The 24,720-nt window shown below is 46.0% G+C and overlaps 1 protein-coding gene across 1 annotated transcript in view; it reads right to left on the bottom strand.

Moving 5' to 3' along the window:
- The window catches only part of DYNC2H1 (dynein cytoplasmic 2 heavy chain 1), a 1,714,832-nt gene that overhangs the window by 29,080 nt on the left and 1,661,032 nt on the right, over positions 1-24,720 (bottom strand). Inside the window, exon 89 of the mRNA XM_085621461.1 lies at positions 14,831-14,947. Within this exon, the coding sequence (XP_085477587.1) occupies positions 14,831-14,947 (117 nt within the window). The remainder of the gene's footprint in view (positions 1-14,830; positions 14,948-24,720) is intronic.

Raw genomic sequence — 24,720 nt, 5'->3', positions numbered from 1 at the left:
AGCTGCAGAACATCCATTAGTCTTGAACGCCACTGTGGGTAGCTGAAAGTCAAGGACCTCAGCTGCCCTGCATACCACCATCACATAATATGCATCCTCCTCCGTAGCCACAGTGGGAGGAGAAAGCACAAGAGTATCTGGGGCGGTATCCAGTCCACTAGCCTCACACAATTCCTCCTACCAGTCCATACTTGATCGAACTACTGGTATTCAAAAGGTCCAGTGACCCCTTTCATTCTTCTCCTAATCCTGGCCTGTCAAAATAAGGTTTAGGGGACGATATAGGACAAATTGGATCTGTTGGCGCAGGAATCGGCATTGGTCGACGCAGGACCGTAGGGACCGGCGTCGGGGAAGGACGCAATGGCCAGATTCAGGGCGGCATCGGTGCCAGAGCCGTTGGCGCAGTATCCGATGAAGCCGCCTCTGGCCCGGCTAAAAAATGAGGCACATGGCCTCATAAAATTATTTCATTTGATAGGGGGTCGCGCCTGGAAAAGTGGGGAGGAGTGGACCCATCCCAGGTGCAGGTTCTGGAGAAGGAGGCCTTGAATGTCAAGGATCCCCTGTCATGTCGGATGACAGTCAGAGAGAAGCCGAAGCACGCTTTGACTTTTTGTGTTCTTGTGTCTCTTACCCGAGTGTCCTGAGGATCGTGAGTGGGACGAAGAAGATTTGGGACTCCTGGAGTGGATCCGGGACCTCCTTCGGAGCCATGGCCCAGCAGTAGGAGCAAATTTTGTCATGCTCCAGACACCACAAGCAAACTAAACGCAGGTCCATCACCGACATGGCATGGTGACAGGCGCCACATGGTTTGAACCCTGAAGTCTTCCTAGTGGACATGACTTCCTACACACAAGAAAAAGGGGGCCGACAAAAAGTACAAAAATCCTGTCAAAAAGTGACAGAGAGTAGCTCTCTTCATGGATCAGTGCTTGACTGGCGCGGAAACAAAAGAACTGATGTAAGCATGCTGAGGCGGCGCCTATATAGGTGTCATGGATGTCACTTCCAGGGCGGGCAATGCCAAGTGGACTCGACCGACGCCCCCTACGAGCGCGCAGAGGTATTGCTCGAAGAAAAGTCTTCCGGTTCCAGTCTGACACCTTCAAAATTCAAGTAAGGCATCTGCAGCTAGATGTCTCTATATTAATGTGTAATACTTTTATTCTCCATTACTCAATATATTTTAGTCAGTATTCTCACTAACTGACTGGATGTGTTTTATTGCAATTTTATCTTTTTGTCTAATTTGAAAGGGACTTTCAAATCCTTTATTATTTAACTGTATTAATGTTCAACCAGTGTTTCAACACATTTATCCACACTTACTCTGAGGCAAGCCTTAATATGCAAGCCAAGAAGTGTAGGAGGCTGGCTCAGTATATAGTGTCCCCCTATGGCGAGGCACTGTGTACTGAGTCCAGGCAACTATTAGTGATAGTGTTTAGGTCCCAGAAAACCAGAGCTCTCAAGGGGTAGCTGTGGAGAGCAGCTAAGGCTTATTCAGGAGGGTGTAAAGCAAGTGCATTTACCACTTTAGTCAGTCAGTAAGCTTTCCATACAGGAAAGAACCACACCAGGTGAATATAAAATTGCTTGGTGTTTATTTAGCACGTACTAGACACTAACTTGGTATATCTCCTGCCCGGAGATCAGTTTTTGCACACGAGATACTTCAGAAATAGGTAAGTAGCTTAGAAAAAATACACAGGGCCTAACCAGGGGCCAGACCATATACTAAAATAGTGGAATGTGAGGTATGTACCAAAACGGGACTAGTACCCAAGGATGGAGGACCCAGGTGAAAAATTGAACCACCCAAGATGAGTAGCCAGGGACCCCTAGGCGCCTGGATGCAGAGTGGTAACACCGGATCGAACGACCATAGGATAACACAGGGTAAGTCATAGTTGGATTTTTACAGCTCTAGGATTCTTTCCAAAAGACCCAGATGGAACCCCGTGGATCAAGGAAGGCTGGAGAGCCACCCCACACGAGGATACCCCAGGAACCAGGATACCTACACCTGGAAGCACAGTGAGGATGAAGCAGCAGCTGTGGAGCCCAGGCGAAGATGCAGGAGCACAGGAGCCATCCACGAGCTGTCCCACACCGGTCAACGGATGAAGGAAGGTCAGTGGGCGGCAGGACTGCTAACAAGCCTTGGCAAATGCAAACAGCTTTTGCAGGAGAAGATGCTGTATTGCAGACCAGCAAATTCTGTGGGACTAACCCAGCAAGGGGAAGTCAGGGCCAGTCCTCAGCATGCAGGAGAGCTAGCAGGAATCAATGGAGCCTCAACAGTACAGGGAACTTTCAACAGCACACAGGAGATGAAGGCCCACAATGTAGAGGATGCAGACAGGATGTCGTTCTTGGAGCCTGGGCAATGCTGGAGGCTGGGGGTTCTTGGAGCTTGAAGAACTTCCGATGAGAAAGTCAACAAGCCTTGGTAACAGTAAACATAGGCAGTGCACTGGGAGGCGGTTTACGTTGACTGGAGAGGGATTACAGTAGCAGGGAAAACTGGTCAGGCCTCTGGAGAACCAACAAACCACCACCTGTGTTGCAGAGCCGGGCGATGTCCATGGGACAACAGGATCAGCAAACCGGTCATCGTTATAGAGGTGCCTGCGGATGCAGGGAACTGACTTCTTCACTCCAAGAGAGATTCCTTCTGGTTGGGATGCAGGCTGAGTCCTTGGTATTTCGGAGAATGCGCATAGTTGCAGAACTTGAAGAAACACTGGGACGAAGATGCAGCAGGAGTCTTCCCGCCAAAAGAATTCTTGTTTTTCTAGTCCTGGCCTGAAGAACAGCAGAGTTCCAGTGTTCACCAACAGAAGAGTATTTGGACAGTCTTCAGACGACAGGCAGTCGGATCTGGAAGTTGTTGTCAGGACGAATCGAAGGACCCACCCTCAGGCAGCCCTTAAATAACCCTGAAAAGGGGAAGGAACTCTTCTGTGGTGACCCGTCTATCAGAGGGGGTCAGGGACGCTACTCAGTTGCCCTAGCCAGTCAGATGCTCCAAGGAGCCAAGATTCAACATGGCAGGATCAAGTGGCCACCTGAAGGAGCTATGGGCACCTCCCTAGGAAGGAGCTGGTTTCGCACCAGAACGGGAGCCAAGAGTTCCTGAACTGGGCAAAACTGGTTAATGCAAGTAAAAAGTGGGCATATCTATGCCAGAAAGATCCTACTTTGATACACTAAGAGTGACCAAGAGATTATTTATAGAAACCAGGCCATCTGTGAGTCAGATTGTTCTGGCAATATAGGAGCTCGGTCTCAGACCTCATCATGACTGTAATCACTCTCCAACTTAGCTTAACATTGATAGCTCTACACATGTCAAACACACGCCCTATTCAGAAGGTGCATTTTGTAGTGTGTTTTATAGTGCAACAATAGAACTACTAAAGCACTACAAAATGCTGTTCACTAGTCTATGAGTGGAGGCCTCCTAAACTTTCTATGGCAGAGGTCGTCAACCTGTGGGGCATGCCCCCTGGGGTTCCTTGGCTGCATTCCCAGGGGGCTCAAATGCCCCATCAAAGAAGTGTAAATAAAATCGCATGGAAGTGCGACCTTCTTTTTTGGCGTGGTTTCAGACAGTCTTCATTTATAAACAGACCTCGAAGTGAATAAAAAGCCATTGGGGAACTGTGATCTGGAGTGCTATGGCACAGGAGGTAATTGAGTGTGGAGGCATGGTCAAAGATGTGGCTAAAAGAACAACATTTTCCAAAGCATTTTGTTATTTGTTTGGTGAAATAAGCCACACACAGTGAAATGAAAAATAAATGCAAGTTAAACATTCTATGATTCTTAATCACTTAATCTTCCTGTGCCTTTATTTGGATGTGACCTTGTGTACTGTAACTGATGCTCATGTAAAGCCTTCCAATACCTTCAGGTCAAGTTTGAGCTATAAAAATCTGCCAAAAAAACAAATTGGTGTAAAATGTTAAACCTCAGTTGGTTAATACGGTCACTGTAGATGCTCATGTGTATGAGACCCGAAAGGTACAAAATTGCATCGTAGTTAGTTATTGTTATTGTTAACTTCGGTTTATATAGCGCCAACTCACCTACAGGTCTCTAGGCGCTCAAGACCGACGACAAACAAAAGTAATGCAGAACGTATGAAAGGCAAAAAAGAGAGGCATTCAGAGCAGCTAATAAGGTGAGCCAAAAGCCTCCCTAAATAGAAGCGTTTTTAACAGCTTCCTAAAACGCAGGAGATTTACTTCTCTCCGAAGTGGTTCTGGAAGTTTATTCCATATCTGTGGAACCAGAACCGAGAAGGATCTCCCACCTTTGGTTGCTAGCTTATATCGGGGGCAAACCAAAAGCTGAGAATCAGAGGACCTAAGAATTCTTTTAGGCTTATAAACCTTCAAGCGCTCTTTAATATAGGCCGGGGCCTGTCCGTAGATTGCTTTATGGACCGTACATAAGCTCTTAAACTCCGCTCTCTGCTCGATAGGAAGCCAATGTAACTTGAGCAGTAAAGGAGAAGCATGAGTTCGTCTAGGTAGCCTGAAGATTAATCGCGCCGCATCATTCAGGACAACCTGCAGTCTATTAGTCAAGGTTTTAGGCAGACCTAAATAGAGAGCATTTCCGTAATCCAGCCTCGATATAATCGTAGCAGAAACAACCATTCGAAGCATGGAGAAAGAAAGAAGGGGAACTAGTTTACGCAGCAGTCTAATCAACCCAGTACACATCCCTACTACGGAGGCAATCTGACTGGCCATTGACAACTCATTGTCAATCTTGATACCAAGACTTTTTACTTTGTCACACGGTGTCGGTGTAGGGCCTAGTTCCTGGGGCCAATAAAAGTCACTCCAAGGTGAAGCTAAGGTCGAAACCACCAGAACCTCCGTTTTGTCCGGGTTTATCTTCAACTGGTTTGCAGTCATCCAGCCAACCGTATGTCTGAGGATGTTCTGGGCATTAGTGTGAGCCCGGGCCGTATTATCAATACTCAGCAGCAGCTGGGTATCGTCAGCGTAGTTAAACACACCACAGCCCATAGTCGCAAGAGATGCAATCAACGGTTGTAGGTAAAGATTGAACAGCAGTGGAGACAATGCAGAGCCTTGAGGGACTCCGCACTCCAAAATGCCTATATCGGAGATACAATCCCCCAGTTGGATCCTCTGCGACCTACTCGTCAAGAAGGACTGGAGCCATTTATGGGCCGGACCCCTTACCCCAAAGAGGTCAATCTGTCCAATAACAGGGAATGGCTGACAGTATCAAACGCCGCCGATAGATCTAAAAATCTAAAAGTATCAGGGAGCTTGGTTTCTTACTATCAGCCATACCTCTAAGCTCATCCAGCACCGAGAGCATCACCAGCTCGGTGCTGTGATGTGCACGAAATCCTGCCTGGCGCTCCTGGAGTAGATGGAGTGACTCCAGGAATAAAGAAAGGGACTTCAGCACATGTTGCTCCAAGACCTTGGACAAGAAAGGTAATTGGGATATCGGCCTATAATTTTTCAAAATGGTCAAATCGGCTCCTGGTTTTTTTAACAGAGGTTTAACTCAGGCATCCTTAAGACTCAATGGTAAATAACCAGTCTCCATTGAACTATTGAGAAGGGAGATAATATGATCTTTAAAGATAGGACATGCCAGGCGAAAGACCCTGAGGGGAAACGGGTCCGCTGGGGAACCTGATTTGGTGCTACTCATGAGCTGCTCAAGCTCCATGGGATCTATCTCAGGGAACCTTGATATGGAAACTTCCACAGAGGTTTGAACTTCCTGTACTGGAAGCGAACCATTCAGAGTACTATGCTCAATCTCAGAGAGAATAGTCTCAACCTTCTCCAAAAAAAAACGTTGAAAAGTATCAACGTTTATTGTGGTTTCAGACGTTTCTGTTTTTTTACTCAACTCTGTCAGAATTGTAAATGTTTCTTTCTGAATATTCTCCGACTGCTTTATGCGGGTTTCGTAGAAATCTGCTTTTGTAGCTACGATCAACTTTGTATATGAGTTTAGTGAGGTTTTATACGATTCCCGATCTACGCCATCTTTTGTTCTCCTCCAGTTCCTTTGTAGATGGCGGAGCTTCTTTTTTTAGTCCCTCAACAACGGAGTGAACCATGGAGCCCCTTTTCCTACTCTTTTTACCTTATGTAGCTTTTCGGGTGCTATCTCATCAATCGCCTGGCTCAAAATTCGCATTATGTCCCTATAAACCTGATCCAAATCTCCACTAGAGACCAGTGATTGGGCATAATCAGGAAGAGTGCTAGTCAAGGATAGTGAATCAACTTTTATCCACTGACGAACTTTCCTCAAATTTAATTGATTTTGAGCCAAGAAGCCTACAATGGGAATCTCACAGTTCACCAAATAATGATCCGACCAGACACAAGGCAGAATGTCCACAAGGATAACCTTTGGGTCTGAGGTCCAAATAAGATCCAAGGTATCCCCCTTGATATGTGTGGGGGCATCTACGAGCTGTTTAATACCAAGTGAAGACATAGTATTCTCCAAGTGTCGAGTTGCCGGATCCTTATGGGCTTTATCCCAGTGCATGTTGTAGTCCCCGGTTACCACAATCTTTTGATATCTTGTACATAAATCAGACATGATAGGGGCAAATAAATCATTAAATGCTGGTGTGGAATTTGGAGGGCGGTAGACTGTAAGAATCACGAGGCATGAATTATTCAAAGTAATTTACACACCAAGAATATCAGATAGATCTACAGACTCGGCCACTATTTTAACAACCTTTAAGTACTTTTTATAAAAAATAGCTACCCCCCCACCACGAGCGTTGTCGGTACGGTTATACCATACCACATCATATTCATTGGGAAGGGTGGCTATAATATCAGGCAGGGAGTCATCGCCCAACCATGTCTCCGTAAGAGTCAACACATCAACACATCAATATCCTCTTCCTGAAGAAGAGTAAAAATTTCAAGACAGTGCTTATGAAGTGACCTTGCATTCAGACTAGTCAACTTCAAAGAAGACGGGACAGTGGTCGAAGGATATTCATATCCTCTAGCCTCTTCGTAATGATTGGATCTAACTTCTGAATACCATTTTCTATATAATGTAAGTCTCTGGTGGAAAATACCTTTCTCGGAGCAGCAGACCACGCCCCTGAGCCCGGCCGAGCGTGGACGGGCGCAGACGGGCTGAACTCAGGCGTAACTCCGGCGGAAATCCGGCGAACCCGGAAGTGTGGAATAGTGACTTAAGTATTTATGGTGCTATGAGGCCCCAGCCTGTAAAATAAAGCACTGTGAATATGCAAGTCAATATTTCAAAATAGTATTACACACAATATACACTAGGCTGCCAGAATTGTTTTTGCAGTTTTATATAGTGCAAACTCAACCCAAAGGCTCTGGAGTGCTTTACATGAGCACCTGTTACATTACACAAAGTCACAATCATTTTTTGGGCACAGGGAGATTGAGTCAATTAATCTGGAACTCAGCTGATAACACCCTTACATTACCTCTTAAAAAGAATAAATCTTTGTAGTCATGAAGCTTGAAGGCTCTCAATTTAAGGCTGGTGAGAAAGCCTTTTTCTTCTTTAGCTCTCTGTACCCAACCACCCTCTTCGCCTTTCGGCAAAGGCACCTCAAGGTCAGAATCAACTTTTCAGGGACTGCTGTATTTGTAAAACGTGAGTCCAGAGGACGGCAGAGAGGGAGCAAACAGGGTTGCATTCAGATACAGGGCTATAATCAATCCTCTGAGCCCCTGGGTCTTAGAATAGGTGGCATGGGAGGAACAGGAAATCCATGGTTAGTGTGAAAGAAATGGCCCAGAAGTGGGGGAAAAATGTTGGGGCCATTTTTGTGGTTTACAAATGAATATATACGGCATCTTCCGCAGGGAGATGGTCCCTAGGAAGGGGGCAATATATATTGTGTTTTTTTTTTTAAGGGCCCATCACTATCATTAGTGCAACAGGTACTGGAGCCAAGGGTGTAACTGAACATTGTACCCCAATTATGTCTGTCTTATTACAAAAAAAGAAGAGTGGGGCTTATTGTCCTTGCTAACATCAGAGCCCAGGTCACCCTTTCTGCTTTTTTGTAACACAAAGGGGCAGAAAGTATCATTGGTGCTGCATATACAGCGGTACTGGGACCCCGTGGTATGAATAGCCAACTTAACCCCAATCATGGCAGTTTTAGTATTTTCTTTTGCTTTTATTAGGGCCAAATACACACTTGCTATGCCAATGATACTTTGAGCCTCAAAGCACTGGCTCAAGGGAAGGGAAAATTGAAGTAGAGGAAACACCTTTGTTTAATCTCATAGAGACAGCAGGGAGTGGGACGTGGCAAGATCTGAGCCCTGTTTTTAAATGGCAGAGAAGACAGCCTGCATTGCAAGGCTATCATTAGTGAACCAGGTACAGCGGCACTGGGGCCCAGGTGTCTGAGGGGCACACTGTATCACAATTATAACTGTCTAATTTTTAAAAAGGGCCATAGGTGCCTATTTTCCTATCTAGCACTATGGCACCCTTGCAGAAAAATGGGAAACAATATATAGGAGCTCTTTTTTTTCTTGAACGGTACAGAGGGCCTGTTGCAAGATTTGAGTCATGGTAAGGCAAGGTGGGAAAGGGATGAAAAGGCAGAGGTGATAGCCCGCTCCTCAGGGGCTCAGTTATCAAAAGTGCAGCAGGTGTAGTTGAATTGAGGCCCAGGGGTGTTATGTTATGTTATGTTATATGCAGATTTATAACGCGCTCCAATAGTCAAGACTGTCCTGGCGCGGGAACGAAACTGAATCAAGGTGGTAAAACGGGTCGGCTATTCATGGATTTGAAAGAGGTGCGTTTTAAGCAGTTTTTTAAAATTGAACAAATTGGAAGAGTGTCTGAGAGCGTCAGGCAGGGCGTTCCACAATTGAGCTCCTTTTACCGTCAAAGATTGTCCACCCAGACGAACTCTTTTAAATCTGGGGACGACCACCTGCTTTCTGGAGGTAGATCGCAACTGACGGGTCGGGAGGTAAAGAGTGAATCTTTTGGCTAGATAAGCAGGGCATGGTCCATTAAGGGCCTTATAAACGAGGACCAAAGTTTTAAAGCGCACTCTTTGGGCCACAGGGAGCCAGTGGAGATCCTTCAACTGTTTGCGAACGCTAAGTCTCCTTGAGATGTTAAAAATGAGTCTCACCGTTGCATTCTGGACTACCTGTAGCTTTCTGATCAAGTAGTCTGGAGCCCCTATATAAAGGGCGTTTGAGTAGTCCAGACGGGAGAGCACCAGAGCTCTGGCTACCGTTTCTTTAGCCATTTGAGGAAGAAGGGGAAAGAATTTACGAAGAGTAGTCAGGGTTCCAAAACACGTCCCCGCCAGTCGCGAGATCTGATCTCGAAAACATAAATCTGCTCCAAACCAGATACCCAGGTTCTTGGCCAACCCACTCTCTCCCGTTGGGCATGTTGATTCAGTGGGCCAAATAGACTCCTTAAAGTCAGTGGGAAATTGGCCGTAGAGCAGAATTTCTGTTTTTTCCTCATTGCATTTGAGGCAGGCTCTAGCTAGCCAGGCAAATACAGAGGATAGGCATTGGCGTACTCCAGAGGTGCACAAGTTCTCCTTTTTCCAGGTGAAGAGAAGCTGGGTGTCATCGGCGTAAGCCATAATCTTAGCACCCCAGTTCTCTGCCAGCCGAATCAAAGGAGTTAAATAAATATTAAATAAGAGGGGACTTAAGGTTGACCCTTGGGGAACTCCAGTTTCAACCCTTCGATTAGAGGAGTAATAGGGAGGTAGCCAAATCTGTTGAGTCCGGACGGAGAGGAAAGACCTGATCCATTCCAGTGCTGTACCCAAAATACCAATGTCCTCCAGCCTAGATAGAAGTTGGAGGTGGGGCACCGTGTCGAAGGCGGCAGAGAGGTCCAAAAGAATAAGGGCCGCTCTGCCGCCTCCGTCAAGGCAATCCCTAATGGCCTCTACCACCTCCACCAATGCCGTTTCCGTACTGAAAGAGGTGCGGAAGCCCGATTGGGCCGGATGGAGAGCCTCAGAAGATTCCACAAATCTCTCAAGTTGCCGGAATGCAGCTTTCTCACAAACTTTGGCAAGGGCAGGTAGGAGGGACATAGGCCTGTAGTTGGAAGTGATCGATGGATCTGCGGAAGGTTTTTTCATCAAAGGGAGAAGTTTGGCTTGTTTCCACTTGGAGGGTAACATTCCAGAAGTAAGGGATTCATTGACCAGAGCGGTGACCATAGGGGCAATTACTTCAGCTATTCCATTAAGGACCCTCGCAGGGCAAGGATCTATAGGTGACCCTGACTTCAGAGATTTTAATATGGTCATAACATCTATATTTTCGACCTGAGTAAACTTGGTCATCTCTGTTTTAGCCTTAGTTACTTGGGAAGGTGAAGGAGGAGGAAGTTGGTGAATTAAGGCTAGATCAGATTGTGGGTCAGGTAGCTGGTCAGGGTTATTCAGAATGTCTTGAATGTTTTGAATTTTCTCAATGAAAAAAGTGGATAGTTGCTCACACCAATCTGTGGAGGGAGGAATTGAATTCTTCTCCGCTACTGGGGTAGTGAAGCTTTTAACTATAGAGAAAATTTCTCGACTGTTGTTTTTAGCTTTTTGAATTCTAGACGCGTAGCTGTTTTAATCGCTGCGTAATAGCTTTTTTGGGCTGCACGGAGTTCCGATTTAGCAGTAGGACAGTAGTTCTTTCTCCATATTCGCTCTAGCGCCTTACATCCTATTTTTAAGATTTTTAATTGTTCAGTATACCAGGGGGAAGTGGGAGTGATCCTATGGTTGTTTTTTCTTTTGCTTTTTGGTAAGGACCTAATGGAGGTGTCTATCCAGGATGAGAAGTTGTCTACAGCTTCATCCAAATTTTGTGCTTTCATTGGGGTGGAGTGGGTAAGGGCTTCCGCTAGGTCCGGAATATTAATTCTCCTAGGACGTTCCCCAAGCTTGGGTGTGGGTGACACACGGATGTTGTTTATAAACCAGGAGAAGTGAACAGGAAAGTGATCTGACCATGTAATAGGGTAGGGTGGATCTGCAGAGATGTTAAAATTAGAGTATACCAGATCTAAGCAATGACCCCCTTCATGAGTGGCAGATTGCACCTGTTGAACCATCTGAGCCAAATTACATATTTCTTTCAGCTCTTTAACTCCGGGGGCAGAGCTTGTGTCCATGTGTAGATTAAAATCTCCCAGCAATAGGAAGTGAGGAAATCGGAGTGCACGTTGGATGGTGATCTCCTCCAGGGATATAATAAAATTGCCTAGAGGACCCGGTGGGCGATAGACCAATAGTCTGTGAGGGGCCTGTGAGGGGTCTGTGAGGGGCTCACAACACCCCAATTATGGAGAGCAGTATTTTGGGGTCAATTATTGGTTTTATTTGTTGTATTTGCAGTTTTATTCGTCTCACATTTAGTGTTGACTAGGAGCTACAGAAAAAAATATCACTGAAAGGTCTCATACACGCCAAACACCGTGCATTCAGCCGCATCTCTCACGCTCCCCCAATCCTTGTCATAAAGTTTTGGATGGGTGCCCGATTTGAAAACATCTTGCTTAGGGGGGCTTGAGCAAAAAAGTCTGAATACCTCTGTTCTAAGGGGAAATACCCAAGCATGTAAGGGAGCGGTTGTGTGCCAGGCCTACCAGCACATCAAGGGGCATAGGTAAGTCACCCCTAGTGCAGGCCTTGTGATGTGTTCTACATAGGGCCCATTGTAGTTTTCCCTATGTTAGATTAACTGTGCACGACACAGGCCGCTATAGCTTTGCACACGTTACTACATAAAGATGTTTACTTTTGTGCTACATTATATTTTTACACAGAAGCTGCAGTTGTTTTTTCATTCTGTTCTTTTCTGGGATTTAGTCTGAATAGCAGTCAAAGTCAAACAACAATGTCCCTTGTTATTTTGTTCTGGTCAGGCACTCACACCTAGACACAAGGCAGAAATGCAGCTGTTGTTTATGAACATGTGAACCTTGTAATATAGGTAGAGGGATTAGGCTATTTTGTCTTATAATATGACAGGGCTTTTCATAATATATGGTTTATTAACAATGCTGAGGGTATTTTTGCTATGCAGTTGTTTTCTGATGGTGCCATGTATATTGCATTTCAGAGCACGATACTTTAAATAAACATTTCAAACTTTCTTCGTGTCTCTTTCATATCTTATTGTGGATGAGTACGAGTGTGTGAGCTTAATGGAGTGTCCTGTCACCGCGATCCCTAAGAGGCTTGGTAGTGTTGTGTTCTGGGGTTTCAATTCACTTGTTCCTCTGGTTAGGAGTAGGAGGGCAAGTGAGACACTATAGATAGTGAGGCTCGGGCTCATGGTACAGAGGTGGTACGTTGACTCAGTCCCTAACTAATGATGTTCTATGGTCCAAAGCATAGTTCTGTTCCTGAGCAGAATCCCTGAAACAGCCTTTTTACTGCAAGTATGTGCCACAAAAATGGGGGGAAAAGAAAAAATGCTCCTTCTAAAATGTGATAGCAATAAGATTGCAATAGGAATGTAAATAAAAAAATATCATCACACATAATGTTAATTTTTTTTTTTTTTTTTTAGTTTGTAAATAAATCATTTCATATCAACAAAGAGCAAAGTGATTCAGTTTGCATGGGATCAGAATTCGACTACAGTGGACAAGGAAATTCCACCCCATTTAAGGTTGTCCAATTGAGCAGCAGACGTTTCTCATTAAAAGCTGTCATAGGATGAGCCACTGGAAGCAGCAAGCTGAACCCGAAATCTGCCAATTTCCCCTGCAGAATTTCTGACAGCCAACGTAGACACTTCAAAAGAGCTCCCAAAGTGCAGATACAAGATTAGCTGTACACATAATGTTTATAAAAGTTTGTGTACTTTCATGCAGGAAGGTGTACTTAGAACGGGTATATAAAACCTTTTAAGTTTTACTGTACATCACAGGAAAATAATATTTTATTGGCAGGGTGCACTATACCTTATGTGAAGGCATAACTGCATGAGTAGATATGCCCCTATAGTATCTAAGTCCATTCTTAGAAACTATAACTGCACAGTGAAGCCATACTGAGTACATGATCTGAAAGCTTGTCACCACGAGTTCCACAGCTCCATGAAGGCTTCACTGAATTCCAAGATGTTTGGTACCAAACATCTCTGCTTAATAAACCCACACTGATGCCAGTGTTGGATTTATTAAAAAATGCATCCTGAGGGCACCTCAAAGGTGCCCCCTGAAACCCTACCAACTCACTAGTGTGTGCCTGACTGGTCCCCACTAGCCTGCTACCTCTAGACATGTTTCTGACCCCCTGAGGTGGGAGCCTTTTGCTCTTGTGGGTCAGAAACAAAGCATGCTCTGGGTGGAGGTGCTTCATACCTACCCCTAAGCAGGAACAGCATAGAAAGGCGGGAGGCCTCAAAGGCTTCCAACCCTTTGTTATGCTGAACAGGGCCTCTCCAGCTAGTGGAGATGTCCACCCCCCTGACCAAGCCCCATTTTTGACATCAAGGTCGGCAAGAAAATTAGCTAGCAAGAGAGGTGTGTCCCCACTCAGCCAGGACCATCCCATCGGTACCCTGAGATGAAGTGACCCCCTCCTTTGAGAATCCTCCATATTGTGTTGGAAGGCTCTTGCCAATAAGGTAAGGGATATGTTTCCTCACCAGAGAGAGTGGACATAAAAAGAGTGTAGGCACCCTAAAGGTAAGTAGCCCATTGGCTACTACCTTCTGACCCCTGTAACATCTCTATATCTAGAATTTAGGGGCACCCCTGACCCTTAATGCTCAGATTACGGATAACGTACGAAGCAGAGGACAAAGAAGAGCCATGAAACAGTGAACACTGAAGACACCAACTCACTTGGCCCCCGCCCTACTGGCTGTGTGCAGCCTTAAAGACCCTGCAACAGAAGAGTGACTCGTCTCACAGCTCATGGACCTCCAGAACCATGGGAGGACCGCCTGCCTTCTAAAAAGACTCCTGTCTAGAAGAAAACCAACTTTAAAGACCAAAGCTCTACCGCTGGAACTGCAAAGTCGACCACCTTTGCACCCGATGCCCATGGCCCGAGTCCAAGAGGCCCAGAGATCATGAGCAAGAGTTGCTTGTGGGTTGACCCCTGCCAGACTCCACATCGACGACTGAAGCCTCTGCACGACGACCCCCCCCCCCAATCGCGATCACACAGGTAAGCTGATTTCCGACACCAAAGGACACCCCTGCACCCGTACCTTTGATTTTAAGAAATAAATATGCAAAACGTAAACTTTTTACAAACCGTTGGTCTCGGATTTAGTCATTGAGTGTATGTAATCATTTCCTGCTTGTGCGTGAACAACCAGTGCTTAGCACTGCTCCCTGATAAGCCTAACTGCTTGGCCACACTACCACAAAAGAGAGCATTAGTATTACCTACTTGAGCCTCTGTAAAGCCTCTGGGGATCCACTGGACTCTGTGCACACAATACCTGACTTTGGTATAGTATATAGAGAGCCAGCTTCCAACAGTGGAGACGTATAATTCTACACCTTTGTGAAGAGAAAAGTAATAACTTGTAAATGGTAAATAGCCAAAAGTAGTACATTTCCTCAAAGGTGTAAGTCTAAATTTACACGTGGTGATTTACTCATGTGCAACTTTACCTTTGTTAATAGGCTCCTCAGTAGTGACAACTGTACTTTCATTACATAAATATTCAAAATACCTTTAAACAGAAAGCACTGACATTAAACTAAATGTAGAGTAGCACATGCAAATTACAGTCCCAAAAACAATCACTACCTGCAGAATCCATGCTATGTAACAAGGGCGCATGGATGACACGCTGGGAGAATCATGCTGATTTTCTGAAAGTCTGTTTCCATCAAAGGTGCAGCCCTCCAGCTGCAATCCGGTGATCTATTATAGAAAAAAAATCTTATTTTTAATACAGCCTAAAATATGGAAAGCTCAGTGTGAACTACTAGCCTGTATGTTTTTGACACAGGTACAAAAACGATTAGAATTGGCAAATTCAGTATGACAGGCACTGGCAAGCTGGTGCGAAGGTTACATTTTAAAAATCTTTTTACTGCTTATGTCTATCTTTTATTGTGGCAAACATGATGGGGTGGCCCCCCTCCTCTAGTTGGCTTGAGTAGGAGATGCCTTTCTCCATCCATGTGTCGAGAGCCAGGCATTTCCCTTTGTATTTGATCTTACTATTGGCCCAGATGGACCACCAGTTCGAGTTTTTTGCACTGTTCTCCATTTTTTTGTCTATTTTGAGTAGGGCAATTTTTGTGTTTTTGAAGATTGGGCTGGATGCGTGTGTGTGTTTATTAGCTGTTAGTAGTATCAGCGGGTTGAGGTTGTTTAGTATGGCTCGTTCAACTAGTAGCCATACCGGTGTGTACCCTTGAGGGGGTGACATCTAGTAGGGCCCTTGTTTTGCTAGGAAAGCGGATTGGAAGGTTCTATAGTCTGCCAGGTTTAGTCCTCCAAGTTTTTAGGTCTCGTCTGACCCAGCGCATGCGCTGGTCTGGCGAGACTTATTGAGAGGGCTCCAAAAAGTGCTACCAGGCCAGCCTGGAGCTACAGTGCATGTGCGGGGGCGCGTGCGCTGCGCTCGACCGTGATTACTTTCACTTTAGCGGCCGCACCGCCGCTTTGATGTTTGATCGTGATCGCTTTCACTTTCGCGACCGCTTTGCATAGCCAATAGGTCTCGCTTTTGGGACCTTATAAGTATTTAGTTATGCAACTGTTGCATGGCTAAACTGTTGCACTGCAAAGCTCACCCTGGAGACCAGCCATTAGGGGGATGTGGAAGTCGCTCGACACATATCTGGACTCCTATGAACCCCCGTGAGGTCACTTGGGGGGTGTCGAGTTTTTACACCGGGCTACAAACCCAGAATAGGTTATTTGCTATAGAACACTTCTTGTATCCTATCTCCACCCTTTCTTTTCTATCCTCTATCTTTCTTTCATTCTGTCCTTAACTTCCTAGCAAGTCAATGTAAAGGGGCTCAGCTAAACACGTATACCAAATACCTGTAACTACTGCAAAACCAACCACGTTTGGCTGGTACCCCGTAACGGAAATGCAAATGTACTTGTTTATAAAAAATGTAATAAAACACTTTGAAATAAAAAAAAATCTTTTTACTGCAAGTACGTGCCACAAAAACAGAGGAAGAAAGAAAAAAAGCTGCTGCTAAAATGTGATAGCAATGATCACAATAAATATGCAAATAACAAAAATATCGCCACACATAATGTTAATAAAAGTGTGTGTGTACTTACTTTCATGCAGGAAGGTGTACTTTGAACAGGTATATAAAACCTTTTACGTTTTAATGTACATCACAGGAAAATAATATTTTATTGGCAAGGGGTATTGAATTACTTTAACTGTATTCCAGAGACACAGTTTAAACACACAAAACAAATTAAGAATAAACAATGGAAAGAAAAGAACATCGGCAAAGTATTGGCGCGCCATCCTGGCAATGAAGTGCACTTTCGTTTAGGTGTTTGAGACGTGATTAAACAAAATGCCTTAACTCACAGTGCAATAGAGCCACGTGCTGAAGTGCTCTTGCGATATGTTGTGGTAGGAGGAAGCAAAATGTGAATGACAGTTCAAAACAGCAATGGCTGTCTCAAAGCTAATCTATTTATGTATTCATTTATATAATTCAGTTAATGAATTTCTTTTGATTACATGAGGCTGTAAGACAGCTAAACTGTCACCAGGCAGTGCATGTAATGATCTGCGACCCTTAATTTAAAAGAAATCAAAACACAGTGGTACTCCATTTATTTTTATTTGCCAAGCGCTACAGAAAGAACTGCACCTGCAAATAACAATTTTAATGCCATCGCACTAAAGATAAATGTGTCACATTTATTTCTACAGTGACAAGGTCACATTCCAGATAATTCCCACCGCTGAGAGAAACTGACATGAGAAAAACAGTTATTTCTGCCACACTGATTACATGCTACAATTACACGGAAACAACTTTCCTCGTAGTCAGGAGGCCTCCTCCAGGTCGGTTTTACCCTACTGCACAAACGGCTCACCAGCTTATAGTGAACAAGGAAAAAACAAAGGTCCGGATACTCGGTCGCTACAGGAATGAAAAGAAGCTCTCCTGGCGTATTGGTAGCGAGAGCATCACCACAGCTAGAAAGGAGAACTATCCCAGCGTATGGTTCACTGAAAGTAGCGCAGCAGTGGCACAAATACATGCAATAACAAGCATTGGCATAGCCAATAGGTCTCGCTTTAGGGACCTTATAAGTATTTAGTTATGCAGCACAATATCTTTGGTGCAACAACATCAACTGTTGCATGGCTAAACACTTATAAGGCGAGACCTATTGGCTATGCCAATGCTTGTTTTCTATTTGATGGAAAGGTTTAGGTCTTCAAACAACACCAGTGAGTGGTTTGCTGCACAAAGGGCCCAGGGCTGCGATGAGGCTAGGACAAGGAGGCTGTGCCCGAGAACCGCCCATTGCTTGTAACATGGAAAGGGTTCAGAACATCTGCATTCATCTGTATTTTATTAATCCCACCAAACATCAGCATGAAGAATCCCAATAAACATCTGCATCGACTCGCATACCTCAACCACTCCCCCACCCCACCAATGTTAAAACCCAACTGCTATTTATTTCATCTACCCCAAGGAAATTCTAGTGAATGTGTGGAATAGTTGCTTGAGTCACTAAACTAACCCCAATAACCAATAACATGACTAGCCACTAACCGTGGGTTCGGCAGCAGCATGCTGCCCCGGGTAAAGCGCTTCAGCACCTCGGCAGCATGCTGCCCCGGGTAAAGCGCTTCAGCACCTCGGCAGCATGCGGCCCAGGGTAAAGCGCTTCAGCACCTTGGCAGCATGCTGCCCCGGGTAAAGCGCTTCAGCACCTCGGCAGCATGCGGCCCAGGGTAAAGCGCTTCAGCACCTCGGCAGCATGCTGCCCCGGGTAAAGCGCTTAAGCACCTCGGCAGCATGCTGCCCCGGGTAAAGCGCTTCAGCACCTCGGCAGCATGCTGCCCAGGGTAAAGGGCTTCAGCACCTCGTCAGGGGTCGCAAGTGTTATCTAAATGCAATTACAATTTACTTCATCTACCCCAAGGAAATTCTAGTGAATGCGTGGAATAGTTGCTTGAGTCACTAAACTAACCCCAATAACCAATAACATGACTAGCCACTAACCGTGGGTTCCGCAGCATGCTGCCCCGGGTAAAGCGCTTCAGCACCTCGGCAGGTAAATCGCTTCAGCACCTCGGCAGCATGCAGCCCAGGGTAAAGCGCTTCAGCACATCGGCAGCATGCTGCCCCGGGTAAAGCGCTTCAGCACCTCGGCAGCATGCTGCCCCGGGTAAAGCGCTTCAGCACCTCGGCAGCATGCGGCCCAGGGTAAAGCGCTTCAGCACCTCGGCAGCATGCTGCCCAGGGCAAAGCGCTTCAGCACCTCGGCAGCATGCTGCCCCGGGTAAAGCGCTTCAGCACCTCGGCAGCATGCTGCCCAGGTTAAAGCGCTCTAGCACCTCGGCAGCATGCTGCCCCGGGTAAAGCGCTTCAGCACTTTGGCAGCATGCTGCCCAGGGTAAAGGGCTTCAGCACCTCGTCAGGGGTCGCAAGTGCTATATAAATGCAATTACAATTTACCAAGGTTCCCCAGAAATGGATTTCTGAGGCTTAGATATCTGTGTGAGGGGGTCGGGGTTCAAGAGCGAGAGAGGGGGGAGAAAGAGAAGGCTTTGACTGTTGAAGAGAGGCTAGAGAGGGCGGGGCAGGCAGAGAACAAGACAGATGGAGAGTCAGAGGAAGGTGAGAAGGAGCAGGAGGGAGAGAGTGACAGGAAGTGAAGTAAGAGTGTGTAAAGAGAGAGCAAGGGGGGTTGGGTGAGGGAGTGGGCTGAGGGCAAGGTGTCTTTAGGAACATCAAAGGTTCTTGAAATGAAGAGACGTCATTGAAGATGGCGTAGGTGGGAGAGAAGTGTCATGGCGAGGTGCGAAGAGAGATGAAAGAGAGGTGGGATTGGTAAGGGCAGAGGGGGCTGGAGAGTGTGCAAGACAATAAGGAATTTATTAAGGGAGAATGATGGGAGCACAGGAAGGTAATGTAAAAAAGGAAAAATATGGCACAATATGAAAGACGGGCGGGATAAAGAGATGGGCTATAAAGGGGAAGAAAGGTGTGACGAAAGGAGCGGTCAGAAGAGGGTAGACATATAAAGTGGGAGAGAGGTAGGCGACAACCTCAGGGAGTGAGTGATGGAAAAGGACAATGCAGATATAAAAATAGGAAAGGGAAAGAGGAGAAGATGAGGGTCCGAGAAGATGGTGAAGTGAGGGAGAAAGGGGGGTGAAGAAAGCACAAAGTAGAAAAAGGACCAGGGAGAAGAAGGGTTCAGAAGAGTGATGAGCAGGAGATGTAAAGGGGGACAGAGTGGCGGTAAACTGGAAAGAAAAAGACAAAAGGTGGAGACGGGGCAAAGTATGAAGAGAGCTGAGGTTGAGAAGATAGGGAAAGCAATGAGAAAAGGAGGAGCTAGTGAGACCATGTATGATGTCCTGGCTCGTTCACGTATGGAGCGGAGATTCTGGGAGAGTGAGGGGAGGAAAAGTGGGGAGAGCCCGTGAGCAAGGTAAGAGAGTCTGGAATGAAAAAGACCAGCGAGAACAAAGGGTCTAAGAGGGAGAGAAAGAGATGTCAAGGGAGCAGAAGAGGGTGAGAAAAGGCGCTTCATGCGAGTGTGTGAAAGGGCGGTAGATTGGGTCGACAGGGACAGAAAATAGTTTGGGAGAGCATCAAAGAAAAAGAAGAGATACCCCGATTAAAAAAGTGATGAAACAGAGAGGATAGGATGGTAGGTCTAAGGGGGAAGAGAGATGGTGACGGAGAGAAGGCTAGAAAATGAGAAAGGGGAACTACAGGCTGGAAATTAAGAAACGCGGTGGTGATGGAGAAGAGTGTTAGAAAGCGAGGGAGCGAACATGTAAGAAGGAACGAAGGAATGGAACATGGAAGGGTGACATAAACCAGGGAAGAATGAAGAGAGGATGTTTGGAAACAAGAACAGGGAATACCTTTTGTAGGCAGAACTCCTTAAAATCACACATTCAACCCGATCAACAGACGCCATTCAGATCTTTCTTGTGGCGATTACATATGATTACAGCACACAAATGATAGTTTTGGCCTGCAGGTGGCGATAGGCGACCACGTCCAGAAATTAGTTTGGGGTTGGTAACTTGTCTCCGTAACATCCCCCTTTTGAGTGTGCCCAAATGTGTGATAAGGGCCCCACACAAAGTTTGCGGCATTTAAAAAACATTGTGTGGCAAGAATGGCAAAATTATGGGACAAGAAAATACAAATTATGGAGCACGTTGCCACATATACAATGAGAATGTTCTTTTTTTATTTTAACACCAAAGCAATCGGCAAATAAAACAAGCATTGCTTAAAAGCGGATGCCCAATACTCTCAGCGAGTGTGCTCAGATGGAGTGACAGGCGCCGGAAGGAAGGAAGCAATGACGGACAGAGGTGCGAGTGAGGAGGCGCGCGTGCGCTAAAAGGAAATAAAAACAAGCATTTGCAGCGCAGCCGTGAAAGTGATCGCGGGCTGTAAGGGTGCCCACGAGCGATGCGCTTAGTGAGCCATGATGAGACAGGAAAGCCAGATGGCACCTGTGCTTGTAACTGTGCGCGTAACCGCACGCTCTAGGCCACACAAAAAGCTGTGGTCGGCTTTTTGAAGCCCACTTACTAATAGTCTTGCCACGGCAGCGCAAATGGTGGGATGCAGCCCAAGTGATTAGCAGTGGCTGAGATTAATTCAAGCATGCCATACATCACTTCTTTGTATGCTTTAGTGTCTTACCTCTTGAAAGAGCACTATATGTCACAGCGCATTACTAATCCAACGACCAGCTACCTGTCCTACCAGCCCTTGACCTTTTGGATAGGTTCACGCTATAGAAGTACCACATACATACAATCATATATGCTACGGAGAAGAAATTTGACATACTGACCCCCCTGACTACTAACACTGTTTTAAAACCCCTCAGAATGCAGTCTGATGCCCCTCTGTCGCCACCTGCCCAGGTGTCAGATGTTCTCCAGCTTGGAGGCTCTGCCCTGGTTCAGAGCATCCTGCCCCTCTTCACACCTGCCCAGAAGGCCTTTCTATCGCTGTGACTGGACCATTCCAAGGGAATCTATCTGCAGCTGCCTGCCAGCCCTGTTTAGAAGTTAAGACTGGCCTAAGATGACGCAGACACAGGGACAGCGCGCCCTATTACAATTAATGTTCTGCTCTCAGGGCAGCTGGGAATCCGCGCCTGCCCTGGGGGCAGCGCTTTCAGTGAAATACAGAGCAGCTGTTTACAGCCCTCCTTTTGCAAAGATGTCCAGGCGTGGGAGCGGTACCAGGGTCCTCCTTAAACTTGAGCTGCTTGTCCCATCTGCGCGACACCCAGGTCCTTGGGTTGAAGCCTGGACTGCTGGACATTGTGAGGGTTGGGGCCCACGAGTATAGACAATACCGCTCTTCTCGCGCTGTATGCCTGTTTGGAACAAGACAGGATGCAAACATAAGGCTTGTAGGCTACCGCCAGCGTTGACCAAACTTGGGCCTGCATTGCCCCGCCCAAACGCGCCCTTCGCTCATCCGGATACAAATGTCTGGAACGAGCCAGGCCTGAAACACTTACAGGCACATTGTATACGAGTGCACACCAACCTGCAGTACAGGCAGGAAAGGTATTAGTACACGAATACCAACATAAACCGCAAAGATCCACTAATGAGCAGGTGAATAGAGAGACCTCGACTAATAACATGCACCGGTTTAGGGAGAGTTATAAAAGACAACCAAGAAATAAAGAACAACCACCTTAAGGACAGAAAGAATCCAGGAATAAATGAAAGCCTTTTCTATCATTTGCACATCACCAAGCAAAGTGTTCTGATTTGTTTTTCATTCTATTAAAATATTTTTTTCATCACACAGAAGTACAAAAAATAGGCTTTCACAACTACTGAAGTACATTTCGAACTGTTTGTACAGTTGACTTATTAGCAGATATCCTACAGACAGTTCACTTTACAAAATCCTGGAACTCTGCAGCCAGAGAAGGAAAAGTAATTGTAAAGCGACTTCTGACTTCCTTCTGTGACACACAGCAAATGTGAGAAGATAAAACATATTTTACGGCATCTTTACGGCTCCTTCACTTTCGGATTGAACAGAACACCTGTTATTTGTCACCTTGCCAGAACCCGTGAGCTCGACCCGATAGAAGCTATTTTTCACACAAACTCCACCAACCTCTCCCTACAGACCACACTGAGTTCACCCACCTCCAGCCCAGCAGAGCTCCAAGGTGCGGCGCGCCGTGGCCTCGCCTCTGGATTATGAGTCGGAAAATGAATCAAAACAACAATATAACAACAGAATGCAAACCACAACCCAGGCGTAAACTGAAATATGCAAGACAGGCAGGTGCGAGAATACAGGACTCACAAAGCGCACACGCAGGGCGTGGCAAGGGGTGTGTGGGAAGGTTTGGGTGATGTGGCCTGAAGACCCTGGAGCTCACCGTGCAGGAATGTTCACAAAAACTCGGCGAGGAGCCGAGGGAGTAGAAGGAGGGTTCACCAAGGGCCAGCTCTGAGCTCCAAACATCCCCACGCCGGAGCTTCCTGGCCACCCTGGGTCACAGAGGACATTGGTGGCCAAAGGACTACATTACCCAGCAGGCCTCCTTCCCTCTGTACAAACCACATACAGGCTTGGCCTCAAGAAGTGGGCGGGGCTAGCAAGGTGTGCATCGGACAGTGTCAACCAACAGCTTAGACAAGGGGTTACACCCCCCTTCCCCAAGAATCGTAAATATATTTTCTGATAAGTAGTTGGGGAATGAATGTGAATGTAGAAAAGGATTTAGGCTGTAAAGTATTGGTTAGAGGAAGCGGTTTCGGAACAGCTTTTATTTATCTGTTTACCACATTTACCACATTTTACAGCAAAACCGCTTTCCGAATTTTACTGCAAATTCTTCGGAAAGACAGCATTCACCAGATAGGAGCATTAACACCTCTACAGAATTGAAGGAAGGTGACCTTCCAATCAGAACAACCAGCTTTCAGGGATAAAGTAATTTACCACCATATAGGAGTGGTCGCATCCTGGATGGCAAAATGCTAAAAAATAAATAAATAAAAAAGCTATGGGTCTGGAACTTGGTGCATCGGAACCAAAAGTGAAGGGGAAATATATTAGAATACTTTAATCAAACGGGATGATATTTTTTTAAGATTAAATAATGCACAACACGTTCCTGTGTTTGCTTCATTCATGTAGAACGAAAGCTTTTTTTTGGTTAAAAAAAAGTGTAAAAGCGCTTTTTATAAATAAACATTTTAAAACAGATGAGCGGGTTGGGAGTGATGGGGTGAACAATCACAGCGGGTGGGGGGAAAGCAACATTACCAGCAGGGGAAAAGCAATATGAGGGAGAGAACATAGGGCAAAGGTAGAAACAAGGGTGAGGGCGGTGGGAGAGATGCACACGGACACGAGACCAACACGAGTGAGGGAGGGAGAGAAGCACATGGGAGAGAGCGCAACGTGGGTGAGAAAGAAAAGCACGCAAGGGAGACAGCTGCAAAACAAATGCACTCTCATGGATAGCTTAAGCAAACAAGCTTTCGCCACTTTCCTCGGCCACGAAAGTGAAAGTGATCGCGATTGCGATCGCGTGCTGCCGAGGAAAGACACATGGCGCTGCGCGCGTGCACGTTCACGTGCACTGAGGCTTTAGGCCACGGCAGCACTTTGAAAATACCAACTATAAAATGTCTCTCCGAGCCAGCGCAAGCGCTGGGGCTCAGCGAGACCTAAAAAAGGGCATTGCTGTTTCATATGAAGTTGGCCGACTACATCAACATTTAAAGAGTGCATCGGCAGCCCCAATACTAAGGGTAATGGAAGCAATTCTTCTTCCCGCTGTACAGTACGGCCATTGAGCATCGCCCAGAACTTTAGATGAAGCGCTAGAACGAGTGCACTGTAGAGCACACAAAACAAATCATTCAACAACCTCGCTGTGTCTGCCACGCCACGCTAAAGTTGGAACTTGGTCTGGTATCAAGTGGCCATGTTGAAGCACTACCTCAGGGTCCGGATGGCGGACATACAATCATTAAAAAGCCATCTAAAATACATCTTTGAAACCTCAGGGAACCCTTGGTTTGACCAAGTAAATAACACACTGTGCTCGAGGCACACGACAGACTCAATCCACCAGGTGGGAACCATCCCATTTACTACATGGAAAAGGGTAATTAATCGGTAACTAATGCAGACCTCGATGGACTGAGACGTGCAGCTCCTCAGGAACTGGGATGTAGCCCAGATATTAAATAACTCCTACATAGTCGGGACTCTGCAACCATATTTACATGAAGCTATAAATAAAGAAACTCGCAGACAGATCTTCTACATGAGGTCAGTAGCCCAGCCAATTCAAGATTTTAAACCCTCCAGGGTCTGCCTCAGTCAAAATAGAGCCTGCAGGCTTTGTTCCTTCCAAAGCGAATCGTGGTTACATCTGTTGTGTTGCTGTCCTTTCCTGGGACATCAGAGAAGGCA

The sequence above is a fragment of the Triturus cristatus genome, chromosome 8 (genome assembly GCF_964204655.1).
Source record: "Triturus cristatus chromosome 8, aTriCri1.1, whole genome shotgun sequence".
Lineage (NCBI taxonomy): Eukaryota > Metazoa > Chordata > Amphibia > Caudata > Salamandridae > Triturus > Triturus cristatus.
The sequence above is the reverse complement of the archived record's forward strand: the minus strand, read 5'-3'. Positions and strand labels throughout refer to the sequence as shown.